The sequence below is a fragment of the Parasteatoda tepidariorum genome, chromosome 5, assembly GCF_982258835.1.
Source record: "Parasteatoda tepidariorum strain Cologne lab strain chromosome 5, Ptep-v5.0, whole genome shotgun sequence".
In the NCBI taxonomy this organism is placed as follows: domain Eukaryota; kingdom Metazoa; phylum Arthropoda; class Arachnida; order Araneae; family Theridiidae; genus Parasteatoda; species Parasteatoda tepidariorum.
The window spans coordinates 2463214-2477582 of NC_141759.1; the positions used below are offsets into that span (position 1 = coordinate 2463214).

General features: G+C 31.5%; 1 protein-coding gene across 1 annotated transcript; it reads left to right on the top strand.

Annotated features, from left to right (window-relative positions):
* Positions 1 to 14057, top strand: LOC107445836 (uncharacterized). Its single transcript, XM_043045918.3, has 2 exons — positions 1 to 125; positions 13133 to 14057. Exons 1-2 carry the CDS (start codon positions 65 to 67, stop codon positions 13894 to 13896), a joined length of 825 nt encoding a protein of 274 aa, XP_042901852.2. The 5' UTR covers positions 1 to 64; the 3' UTR covers positions 13897 to 14057.
* Positions 14058 to 14369: the final 312 nt, after the last annotated feature.

A 14369-nucleotide genomic window follows, 5' to 3' on the forward strand; every position in this document is an offset into this window, starting at 1 on the left:
TCGTATAAATACGGTCACCCTCTCATCTTTACTGACTCTTCTGCTCTCTCTCTTTTGTAGAAACATGTTACTCAATATCATATTACTTATAATTTTTTTTCTTCACTCATCTCATCATTGTTGTGGTAAAGTATCATTATTATTATGTGACTCGTGAATCTTTTATAATTCCAGAAACATATATTTTAGGGTCTTAAAATCGACTTCGGTGAGTCATTTTATCCCCGAACGTAAACATTTTGATGAGTCCGTTCCAGAGAGATGTTTGAAAAATAATTTTTTCGCATTGGTTTAGCATTAGCTATTATTATACATTGAACTATGAACGATTTTGTGGATTTCATTATTCGAAAAACCACTGACCTCTGTTTTCTTTAAGAAATTTGAACAGTTTTTAAGATAATAAACTTATATAAAATGAAACTAATATCTGGAGTGTGAATTGAGACTAGATCATTTCGATTCTTATAAGTAACGCTCTTTCATTTTACTGAAGACCATAGAAATTTTTTATTTAATTTTTTTATAATTATTTGCTTTATTCAATTTTACACATTGAAAACAAAACAAACGAGGACATTTTGTTTTTAAAACATCTTATTTCGACGATAACCTTTTTGGTTGATAACGAGGTTTTAAATAATAGCAGAAAATGCTTTTTTTTTTTACTGAGAAATTTGTCACTTGAACGAAAGTAAACTCCTAAATACGAGAATAAGTGCTTTTGTAAAAAAAAAAATTATTCTATTTTAATTAATATATAAAATTAATTGATAATTATTTCATAAAAGTAATAATACGCTTTAATTTTAGTAATTTTACATCTTGTAAGGAATTATTTATATCTTCTTTAGAGTCATTCCTAACAGCTTGATCGGAATAAAAAGTTTAAATCAACTAAGTTGGTTATACTCTAAGAAAAAAATTAATCTAACGAAATAAAAAAAATATATATAAAAAATAATGAATTTAGCAAATTTAATTTAACTTCCTCAGACTCGAACTTTAAATAATGACGAAAAAGGTGCTATTTTTACTTAGAAACTCACAAATGCGATAAAATATTTTTGTAAAATTTCAATTCAATAAACTTAATTTACTTTCTTATTTGCGCTTATTTATTGCTTAAAATAATCACAAATTTTAGTATTTTTGGTTTAGTGTAAGATATTTTTTCACATTTTGGTTATCCGGTTAGGTATTTTTGAATTATGAAACAGATATTAAAAACCCCAACTCACCAGGGTAAGTGCAATTATAATTTTACAGTCTGTGAAGGTCGTAAAATATTAGTTTTTAGGAGAGGAAAATTTTACTCGATGTTGTCAATTCTTGGCCAAAGAAGAATTCATATGAAAGATATTCCGCATTCACTTCATTTAGTTTTAAAAACCTTTCAAACGATGAACAAATAAACAAAATTATGAATAGTAGGCTTCTAGAAGGAATTTTTCTATCGATACACTTTAAAAAAGAAGTTTTGCTTTTCCTTTCCCGAAAAATGGTGTCAACTACAGTCGGACCCAGCAATAAGTACACTATAAACGGCGATTCTCCTTATGCAATATCTATAAAAAATACTTTTCAACAAACTGCAGTGTGTTAAGAAATAGTAACTACACTAGTACATGATCTGCTTAATATTTATTAAATAACTAAATATGTAGATACTCTTTACCAAGATGCATATCTTTCTTACAACAAACATTTCTTATTGCGACATTTTAATTCAAAATGACAACTGAGATTCTAAACATCCTCTTTTTGACGAAGTGGTTGTCTTCCTATATTGAACTGTTTACACCTTTATCTTTTTAAATTCCCTTATCTTTTTAATTTCCGTCTTTATCTTTTTAACTTCCGTTTGAATTCTGTGTTACGTCGCTCTCTCCCCATATGTGTCACTTTCTCACATTATTCATTTCAGCGAAATGATTCATTTTAAACATTCCTTTGACTTATCATTTTTAATTGAAAGTCAAAATATACTTTGGAATTTAAATGCATGCAAAAAGGAATTCACTCTAAACAAAGTAGAAATTTCTGTGCCGTTTTTATAGAAGGATGAAGTAACATTAGTTAAATAACAATTCGGTCGGGATTCATAAAAATGTTCACTATAACCGGGTTTTTACTGTATCTCGAGTGCGTTATTCCGGGGTTAGAGTGTACAGCATACACTAAAGATGTTCCTTTATACCACTTCGTGTAAAGAGCCGCCATCTTTTTTTGTTATTCAGTGTCACTAAAATTTCTAATTAAGATTAGAGAAATGATTAATTACAGTTGATACACACAAGAGTCAGAATAATTATTTTTACGATACAATATTAAGTAAGAATCATTAACTTATACAATATTTTATAAAATTGAATTAGTTTGTTAATACGCACAGCTCAGGGAAAATACTAATCTGAATTCGAGTTAAAAAAGAAAAACTGAAGCGGATAGATTCGTTGTGCTCACCAGCCCCGATGATTGCTTCGCAATAATTGTTGGTTTCTTGGTAGAAGACAGTTTTTCTACTAAAGTTAAAATTATTCACTTATAACATCTAAGTATACTAAAAGGAATTCAGTTTCCTTACGCTTGTGCCTCCACAGTCCAAATATCATTATCTATTAGAGATATATAAATATTTACATCTATTGGTAAACAGAAGTAATCACTTTTTAAAGTAACATTTGTAAAGTTATTACATTATGTTGTTGAAACAAATTTGATGAATTCACAACCGTAATTTCATATTTTCGCTTACCCAACGGGTGGATATATTAAATACTATATTTGCTCTGCATCTCATTGTGCATAAAGCTGATCGTTACGTTCTAAATCAGTGTTTCCCAACGTGGGGCCCACGCCCCACCGGGGGGCAATTTGATTGTACAGGGGGGCAATTCAAAAATGGACTCGACATGAGTTTAAACCTTTTGCTCTGGGCCATTTAAATGCAATGCGAGATTTCGGTGACAAAATCGAAAGAAAATTCTTAAATAATTGCGGTCAATAAATATTATGTGACTTAGGGATTTCTTAAGCGACAAACCTGAAATGAAGTATCTGTTTACAGTCGATGGTAAAGCATTTGTGAGTTATTTAGCCAATATCTTTGAAAAACTGAATATATTAAATAAGCAATTTCAAGGAACAAATAAAACTCTTGTTGATGCAAAAGCGAAGATATTTGGCTTCATTACCCTTATTGAGTTATGTGAGAAATATATTAACAACAAAAACTTTGAACATTTTCATTGGCTCCAAAAATGTGAAGTAAATGATACCCCTTTACTTGTTATTGTCTATCATCTGAAAATTCTATCGGCTGATTTAAAAGAAAGATATTCTGATTTAAAACAAATTTATTTTCCAACATGGATGTTGCAGTCCATGTTAGTGGATTTGTCTGATATATCAAATATATCAAGAAGTACTTGCAGAAATGCAAAATGATGAGCCAGTTAAAACCTTATTTAATATGAAAGGAGTGACGGCATGACTTCGTGAGGAAACAGAAAACAAATACCAAAATTCAATCAAATGTGCAAGAAAACTATTGTTACCGATTCCATCTTCATATTTAGCTGAATGTGGATTTAGTGCTGTAAATTATTTTATTGGTAAAAAAAAGAAATCGTCTGGATATAACACAACGGGGAGACTTGAGACTGAAGCTAACCAAATTGAAACCTAAGATAAAATCCACGTGCAGCAAGCATCAAGGGAAAGAATTTCACTAAATTAAAATATTAAATTATTATAGAAAAATCTTTATAAAGACTTAATCTGTATAACGAATCTTAAAATTATTTCGAATTTGAATTTTAGTTTTTCATTATACGTTCTGAAAATTTACTTACTTTGTTTCGCTTACAATTTCCTAAGTTTCTTAAGTGAACAATTCGATTTTTTATTATTAAAAATTATGTATATGTTACATAGGGGGGCATAAGAATTTTAGAAAGGCTTAGGTGGGGCATGGTACAAAAAAGGTTGGGAAACACTGTTCTAAATCATTTAACTTAGCTCTTTAACTGTAATTTATAACAGTATATTATTACAACAGTATATTGTTATTATTATAACAGTATATTGTTATTTGCACAAAAATAATAATTGTGAAATGGTTAATGAAATTAGACCACCTTTCTAAATAACTTTATCTTAAAATACAGAGTAGAATTACAGTATAATAATAGTAATACTAAAATAACAACTCTCTTAGTTTTAAACTCTTGAATTAAAAGCGCAATAATAGCAGTACAGGAAAATAACTTTAAATTAGGCATGCTAAAATATTTATAGAAAAACAATACCTTTATGACTTTAATTATATTTATGCTGATGATAACTGAAACAAAATGGAATTGAATGAGGAAAAACTGAATCCTACCGGGTGATTTTCCGGCATTCTACTGTTGTCATCTGACGGTTTCCAAAAGTATGCCAAAATTGGCAAAAATAAATGACTGTAAATTTTTTCAATTATTGGTGCTTAATGTTAAATTACACCCTTTAAAGTGTGATTAACTTAACATAACACACGATTTTTTTTCATCACCAAAATTCGCTATGTATTACACCATAGAGTATCATAATCTTTTCGTAATGCACATTTTCGTTTGACGGTATGATCTTAACATACAGATGTTATTACGGTGCTATATATTGCGTTTAGTGGTCGGAAAGACTAAATTATTTTTGCAGTTTACTACGACTACGAGCCGTGGTGGGGATAGAGCATTCCAGTGAGGTGAACCGGATTTGAATTCCAGCCATAGCTGGTCTATACGCATCCTGCTTGCACCGACTACAGTGCCGACGTAAAATATCCGCAGTGGTAGACGGATCATGGGTTAAGAGTCCCCTTTCTGCCAGGCTAAGGGTGGTAGATTTTCGTTGGTTTTCCCCTCCGTGTAACGCAAATGTCAGGTTAGTTCCATCAAAAAATTGTCCACGAAAGCGAATTTCTCTAAATACTTGATCCAGGAGTTCCCTTGTCTTCTAGATTGGGTAGAATTGGGTGACGTACCTCCTGAGCATCACTTTGCTACAGGATGCATTGGATCTTAGTAAACAGGATGATTCATGAGTATGTTACTTACCCTTTAAGTTCTGGTATAACGTACAAGCACCGAGCAGTTAACCGCGTTCGTTACGTATTTGAATAGTTTCACTTCGTTCTTTGACTGTACCACGAGTGATACCAAATTCTGTTTCATATACAGAAGTGATTCAAAGTTAAGAGAAAAGTAAGTTCAGGTAAACCGAGATTGAACTAGAAAATCTCATAAGAATAAATAAAATAAGAATTTTTAGGGCCGGGATAGCCAGGTTGGCAAGGCGCTGGACTCACGTTTATGAGAACGGTTGCTTGAATCCAGCCGGCTGAAGACTCCCCGTCTAGTAAATGGTGAAGGTGCACGTTAAATCTGTCAGGTCACAAAGCCCTCCATGTTCCCATAGCAAGACAATACCTCTGGGGGTACTCAATTGGAGATGGATCGTTCTCTGATTCAGGGCAAAATGACGATCTGAGGATGAGTGAATGGATGTATGAAGGGGCCCGTCCTATATACGGGTGTGACGTATGGATGTGGCAGAAGTCAATTCTTGGCCACAGATGGTGCCACTGGAAAATAAGAGAAATCGCACCCCTCTGCCATAATGACCGACGCCAACAACAACAACGAAAGATTTTTTTCTTCAAAGCATCAAAATGGAAGCAAATTATGGGAAGATTACGCAGTGGGTAAGTTATCCTACAATAATTTGTTCTGAGCCATCTTAGTTCAAGGGATAGAGCACTCGTCTCCCAATGGGAATCCCAGTGATGGCTGATAAAAACGAATTCCGCACCTGGCTCACACCGATCACAGTACGAAAGTAAAATATTCTCACTGATCTTGGGCTAAAGTCCCCTTGCGTTGAGGCTAACCGTGGGAGGTTTTCGTTGGACTAAATTTGAAAATAATAAATTCGAAGCGGATTTAATTTAAAATATTTTGAATGTGTTGATAAACATATTGTTACTGGTAATTTACATATTATAGAAAGCTTAGAACTAAGAAATTTAATGTTTAAAGGCACAAAACTTAGACCTATTTACCATTCATCAATTAATAATATTCTAAAATACTTTCTTAATAATCTACATAATTTCTGCTTAAAGATATTAAATAGACTCTCTTTACCTTTAGGTATGTTAAACGAATGGAAATGGGTTGTTTAATATTACTTTAAAAACGTTGTTTTCAATAATAAAGAAAATTTAAATAACAGTAACTATTCAATAATTTTTTCTAAATTTGACCGATCAATTAAGCAACTACAAAAAAAAAAATTTAATTACCTTCCACAGACAAGGCTAATAATAAATAAGCTTCTGTAAGAAATTCTATATTGAATTTTTAACTAAGAAAAATAGTAAACATTTTAAGAGCTTACTAATTAAATTAAAATATCATTAAAAAATGTTTAGCTTTATATAAGAGGTTAAAAATTAAAATAATATACAATTTCCATACTTAATAATTAGTTTAAAATTTCATACAATTCCTAATAAATTTAGAACAATCACATGTTAATGCTTCCCTCACTAAACCTGGCACCATTTCCTCTAACTACTTAAATAAAATTATTAAAGATGGTTTTTCTTGGATTATTACTAATAATCGAGTACTTTTCGAATACATTAAACAAAGTTAAATTAATTCGATTGCGTCTTTTGATTTCCAGGATCTCTTCAATAGCATTCCCTTTTCTAAACTAAAAGATGTCGTTTTAAGTTATTACTATGATTTTAAAAATATCCTTAATTGCGATTTTATTATTGAGAAATTCTAATTAACTAGGAGGCTTCGCCCCCTGCTCGCTAACGCTCACCAACCCCCGGAACTGCTTTCGCAGTTTATTTCGGATTGCTTCGCAATCCAATGCTCGCTCATTGGATACGTTCTTAACGTCTAGCTTTTGTATACTTTTTGAATACTGAAGTTCCGAAAACTTTTCACTGTAGAAAATTCTAATCCCGTACATTTCAATATTAATTTGAAATTGCAAACAGTTCACATATTTTTCTTAATCACGCTATTCTAAATTTCAGTTGTTGAGAAAAGTAACTGTTGTAAGTTTTGTTTCAAAGTCTTTCCCACCAGAGGGCTAATGCCATGTGTTGTAAAATAATATGAAATAGTAGTCTGCCACTGAACGCCGGATGTAAAGCATCGGCTTTGATGAAGATAATTTTGTATTTTTAATTCTCTGAAGGGCGCCACCCTAATAATATGGAATTTGTAAAATAAATGTAGATATTTTTGATTGTTGATGAAGCCCATCATTTTGTGTTTTCATCGGTGTTCAGAAGCAGAACAACAATAAGTTTTTTATTTCATCACAAAAATATAAAATTTATAAAAAACAAAGAAAAGAGTAAGAAAATGAGTATAGACATAGAAAAAGTTAAAATTATAATATAGTATTTGTCAGTTAAAATAAAACTTTTTGTTTAAGTCATTTCTAACAATTCAAATTTCTCCGAGGCAATTCTAAAGTATAAATTAAGGTAGTATTGTTAAAATGAAACACAATATTTTTAGTTTTGATGTCAACAATACAATTCAATTTTTCACAAAAACGATTGCTTCCATTGTTAAATTCAATATCAACAATTCAAATTTTTCTGAGGCAAACTCTTAACCTCTAAATATTACTATTTTATGTACACATTTCTAAATGTCAGTATTCAACCACAAAATAACTTAAACTCCTCAAATTTAGCATGAAGTTGTAAAATGTAATGAAGGAGGGTCATAGCAATAATGAAAGTAGAAGTAAAGTTAGTACTGTAAAATTAAAACAATATTTTTAATCAATGAGCCAAGTTCTTCAAGAGTCAGTTGTAGAAGTAGGTTGTTTATTTAAAATTTTTATAGAATTTCCTTAAAAACACAATTGTTAATTTGGGCATTTGGCGATACAACACTTATAGAATTGAAGGATTTGTTACGTCAAGCGCTCAGGTATCATAATTTTGATGTAGTTGCGCTTCTATGTCATTTTGATTTATGTTGCTAAGTTAACTTTCAAAAAATTCTAAGGCTGGCAACAGCATTTTTATTTTTTAGAATTTGTTATTTATTTAGAGAAATGTTTTTTAACCTAACAGAATTCTTTGCCGACTGATATATGAAGAAAATGAAGTAAATATTTAAGTGTTGTGAAAAGAATCTTATTTAGTTGTATAAAGTACTTCAGCCAAAATTTGGGAGCCACGTAAGAGAATTATATATATTAGATCAGAAACACATCATTAAAAGGCAGAATGCTTTGGTGTTTTCAAAACGTAAACAAAACAAAGCAAACGTTGCCACCGGCGGAAAAGAAATACAGCCAAAATTTGGGAGCCACGTAAGAGAATTATATATAATAGATTTTTGTCTTTTTAATAATTTTCTTTACAATAGAAAACATTTTTTTATTCAAATTGACTGAATACCACAAGTATCTAATTTTTGTTATCTGTCTTAGCTAACTTAATTTCCACTATTATGAAAACAAATTATACTCTTAATATTATGTTTGTTTCTAAATTTATTAATGATTTAATTATCTTTAATTTTAAAAATTACATAATTTTTTAAATAATATTTACTCCGTTTATTTTTTGGATTTCAGTATTAAAAAAGAAAAACAAATATTTGCATTGTTGATTTATACGATAAAAGAAATTATTTTAATTTTAATATAAATAAACTAATTAGTACTTGGAATTCCAATGTCCTTAAAAATATTTATTTAAATACCATTTTTAATGAAATGAATAGAATTAAAAGAATATGTAGTAATGTTTATTTATCCAAAAAACAAATAGGCAAACTCTTTCAAAATTTGGTAAAAAACAATGGATACCTAACTACTGCAATTAAATTCCCCATAAAAGGATTTTGAGTTAATTGTATGTTATTATTATTAATAAATATACTAAAAACTTCTTTGTTATTTAATTTTATATTTTTACCTAACGCAAATCCGTGGCTAAAAATCTGTGCAAACCTGGCAAATCATGTTTTTTTTTTCTTTTTAAATGCTGATTTTCTAATATCATTAAAATTGTATAATTAAGTATCAACCTTATTAATTATAAACTTTTAATTAGCCAGTATAATAGCATTACTTTGCGCACATCCATTTTCGGGTCAATCAAGAGCAACTAACAAATCAAACGCGATTCAGAACAACAGAGCGCGCCATCTGTTTACGTTTTCTAACCTCTATTTACGCTTCTATTTTCATATCGTGTAATCTGGCAATCTTAATACGAGAATCTTTTAAATCATTCCGGTATGCGTAAGTTCATTTGAATTCGTTACTCGCTTTTATAGATTACATTTTATATTTCATTCTGTATTTTTCTTACATTTTATTTTCCATTTTTTGCTTAATGTGTTTTATTTTCGTTTCAATTTCTTTTTTTTTTTTTTGTGCTCCTCACTCTATTGTATTGATATATTTAGCTTTAGCTGCAGAGATGCCAACTTGCTCCGGACAGCAAATATATATTTTAAAGTGGTAGTTTATCAATTTTGATTCTTGGTTTAATAAATTCAATTTAGTAGATTTTTATCCACCACTATTTCTAAATAATTCATAGGCTTATATAATTCACCACTTCATAGTGCTTATGTCACCTACGAAGCCCGGCTTGCCGGGGGGAGTCGAGGGAGAGTGAAGGGAGTGCATCCCTCTTGTAAATAATCTTTGTAAATATTTTGTAAATAATTTTTCACTTGTTTCATTTATTAATTTTCACTTGTACTTATAATATGTTCAATTGCGATATACCTACGTACTTAACCCAGATTATATACTGTTTTCTTTATTTTAATATACTGTCATTAGAGACTAGGCACCCCCCTTTTTCCGCCCCACCCATTATTTATTCAATGCGATGAAAGAGCAGATATCCCCTAGGGGATAGGCACTCTGTAAAATATGATTAGTTAGTTAGTGCTTATGTCATGCTATACATTTTAAAAAGCAAGCAAAAAAAGTCAAGTATTTGCAAAATTTACTTTGTAGTTATTTACCGTTTTTTAAATTATTTTGGCGTCTCCGGAGCAGTTGGCATCTCTGTAGCTGTATTAATACAATATTGGAAAACACTCCATTTTGCAGATATAATCGTTTAGTTTAGACAAATAAATTGGTTTTTGATAATTTTAATCCCTTTGTTTCTCTGCTCTCCAACACTAATGTGTTGATATTCTCACTTTAATGTGTCTTAAAATACTGCAAGGACTCCAAGAATACATATGAAAGTCAGTGGTAAATGAATATCCTTTATTCAGTAATTTTTAAACCCCTTCCCCTATAATAAATTCAACTAGGATTGTTCAACTTTAACTGATATTTGTTAATGTTAAACGGTTATTCACTGATAAGTTATCCCATGAATGAGAGAAGTTCTATAGCTAATTGTAAATCTCTGCTCTTTTTTATAAATTTATATTCTAAAAGGGAAATAAATTCACTTTTATATGCCGAAGGAATTCCAAAGTGCCAAAACAAGAAACGGACCACCCTGAATAACTTTTGATCTAGTTATTTATCAGATTTTTTCGTTTAGGACTCATATTTAATGGTTCGAGGGGGGTGACCTCAAATATGCTAATTAAAGAGTGCAGACGAAATCAGATCACTTTCTTTGAATAAACATACCCTTTTTTTTTCAAAGGATTTGGATTCTTGACTCCCAAAACATATGGGGTAGCCGCAATAGTTTGGTAAGGAGAGCTGTCCAAATTTTTCACCCCTAAATGCTAATTTTGTTTTTTGCGTGTTTCGCTATATCTCTAGAACTTCTAAAGCGAATTGAAATTTTTTTCCACGCAATTATAAAATTCATTGATTCAAAGATAATTCCAAGCGAAAAATGATTTTTATTAAATGTTTACCATTTTTTATTACATTATTTAATACTAGACGAAACATTTTTGAATTGGTATATCATTGTGGTATATAATATTAAGTATATAATTTTTCTTGTAATAACAGGTATATAATAATATTTTTTTGTAAAAACAGGTATATAATAATATTTTTTTTTTGTAATAAAAGGTATATAATTTTTACTCATTAAAAAGTATGTTTATTGAGAAAAAGTACGTTTTTGTCTCTGATTTCGTAACTTAAAATATCGTCTGCACTAACTAGCATAGTTTAGGTCACAACCTTGAACCATTAAGATTGAGTCCTAGAACGTGAAGATCCGATCATTAGATCAAAAGTTATTCAGGGTGGTCCGGCCTTTTTTTTTTCCCGTTCTGTATAATGAATGTTAAGATCTTATAATAAATAAAAACTAATGAACAAATGAAATTGCAACAGTATAATAATAAGCCTCCTTTTCGAATTGTTCGGGAGATTGCATACCTGCCTATTTTCATATTTAAAGTGGTAGCAATACTCTGTTTATTCTAATTAACTTTTTGAATTATAATGATAATTACAAATGAGCTTGACCACCACTACATATAAATAATTATAATAAATATATGGAAGCATAATAATCCTTGCCCAAGCGAATTTCAACGGGATCAAAATATAAATATATTGTTGAGTCAGATTGTTTTTCGTTTATTGTTTTACAACCACTCTGAAAATTCATTCTCGGAAAGAGTGAAAGTTGGCAGGTATGAGATTGTGATCGAAAACAAAACCTTGATTTTCATGTCAGCAACAATACGTTACTGTTAGTAAATGGAAATTCCAGAACATTTTTAAAACTAATTATCAATGTTTGATAAAAGAAACGTCAGAAAAAGTCAGACTGTTAATTGCCCTAAAACTTTGCTTTCGGTTTAAAGTTTGGACACGTTAATGTAAATTTCACTTTTGCAATTATGGCTACATCTCGAACATTTTCAGCGAATCGAAAATTCTCACTCAAACATAAAATGTCTTTATTCAAGGCTAATAACATGTAAAAATCAAATTTAATAAATTATTATTCTTTTAAATTTATTTAATAACAGTCGAAAAATTTTTGAATTGTGAGGCCTCACTGGCCCGCCACTGACAGTAGCATCAATATTATGCCAAGTTTCGATGATGCTAACCTTCCAATGTGACACGGACTACCCATTTTAATACATTCTGAGGGTTGCCCGTGCATTTTCTTCGGAATCTAAGGAATATGCCATTCATCACAAGCTCATCTTATCCAAAAACCACTACTATGAAGATTTTTCAAAGTAAAATAATGTATTATTCTTCTGAAAAATCTGGCTTGGGACATCCATTCTCTCTACAAATGACAATAAATGCGATTCTAACAATTTTTTTTTAAATAGTTGTCGTCCAGGCGACATGATGCAGAGGCCAGTTAAAGTTGATTCCTGTAGCTCGTAGCCGTAACCTTCATACACAATTTATGAGGCGCCAACTTGCTGTATAATGAAAAAAGAAATCCTCCTTTTTTTCTCATGCTAATTGCACACAAAATCGTCTGGATCATATAAATTCTCTTTTTTTCTTACTCTACTCTCCTATGGTTGAGAATAGCTTTTAGCTTGAAATACTGCTTCATTTCTCTAAATCTCAAAATGTTTGTAAAATGAAACAGCAAATAAGAAAAAAAAAATGAAGAATCTTCTCTAAAGGGTAGCAAGGAAGAGGCTATGGTGGTAAACTTATCGTTCTTTTTTTATTTGTTTGTTTATTTATTCTATTTTATAACCGGCATTGAACAGTTCTCCCCAAATTTCTCCCAAAGCTTGTTCCAGGAGTTCCCTTGTCTTCTGGACTGGGTTCAAAATGACAACGCTACGGAGTTTAACATTAGTAGTCATAAACCCAATGAATTGGGTCGGCTGTTCAACAACTGTTGTAAATACTAAATGGGCACATAATACTTCTAAAAGTTATGAGGTAAGACCTGGAAATGAATAGGAATACCTTTGCATATGTATGAAAAGAGACCAAAATACTGAGTCCAATCTAATTATACCCAATGAAGTGGGTGCTTAACTATATACACCAGTTTGTTTTGAAATTTATAATCATTGTTAATCCTTGAGAATTTTTTTTTTAATTCAAAGAATTAAAATTTCATTCATATTTCTTGAACTTTTAGGCATTAAGGACGTTCCTTTCTTGGATGAGACTCTTCTGTGCTCGGAGGGAATCATTGACAGAAGAGATGAATTGCCACTTTATGAACCCTCTTTTGACAGAATCGTAGATGTGGCTTTTTCTCCTGATGCACCCCTTCCCCTTCCTTTTTTGAGACGCTTTTCCGAAGACAACGACCCAGATGTGTCATACAGCGGCAGGGATACACCTCAACTCCGTCTGAAGAAAAGATCTGTTACGGAATCGAGAGAAATCGAGAAAGATGACGGAGACCAGTATGAAGTCAGATTTCTGACTCCCCTATTGCGAGAAACCAGAGACAAAGAAGACATCAAGACAATCCACCTGCCGCCTTCGTTCACACCCCGACTCGGCCGATCCCAAGACGGAAACATCAACGGAGCATCTCGAGATTTGAAAGCGGAAGGAAGGTCTGAAAAAAAGAATAAAATAAACCTGCTTGCAGGAAGTGCATTCACTCCGCGACTTGGCAGATCTGAAAACTCGCCAAGAATCCGTTTTCAAGCTGGTAGCGCATTCACGCCAAGATTAGGCAGATCTAGAGACTTCACCTCCAGACAACAGAGAGCCAATCGGATCAATTTGAACGCGGGGAGTGCCTTCACGCCAAGGCTTGGAAGATCGGATGGTACCAAAATGATTGTCAACGCCGGAAGTAGCTTCACTCCCCGCCTCGGAAGGTCTGAGGACCGAAGCAGAATACAATTGAATGCTGGAAGTGCTTTCACGCCAAGACTGGGTTAACTGTGTTTTTAACGTTAGGATTACAAGCAAATAAATGCAAGAAAGGAATAAAACCTTAACTGCTGTACCTCATTCATCATCTCATATTAATAGTTTGAACATTTATTCGATAATCAAGACTTATATGTAAATGTTTTCAATAAAACTACATTGATAATTGGCATGAGAATGAAATAAACTACACATATACCATTCTACGGATTATACACTTTGTATGTAGATTAGGTGGCTCGAGGTTTCTCCACTCACCACACTTTTCCCTTCACCATGGTTTCCTTTTTCCCGACACCAGTATGTTTTCACTTATACTGAAACATACTGCCCGGGGGAAGCAGATTTTCTGTAGTGGGAAAACCGCATAATGTTAAGATGCCTATTCTATTTGCAAACAGGATAACATTTCTCGAATTAGTTCCAAATCATTTGATATGTAACCTCTTTCTGCTCTGATCAGCGTTACACTTCTGTGATCG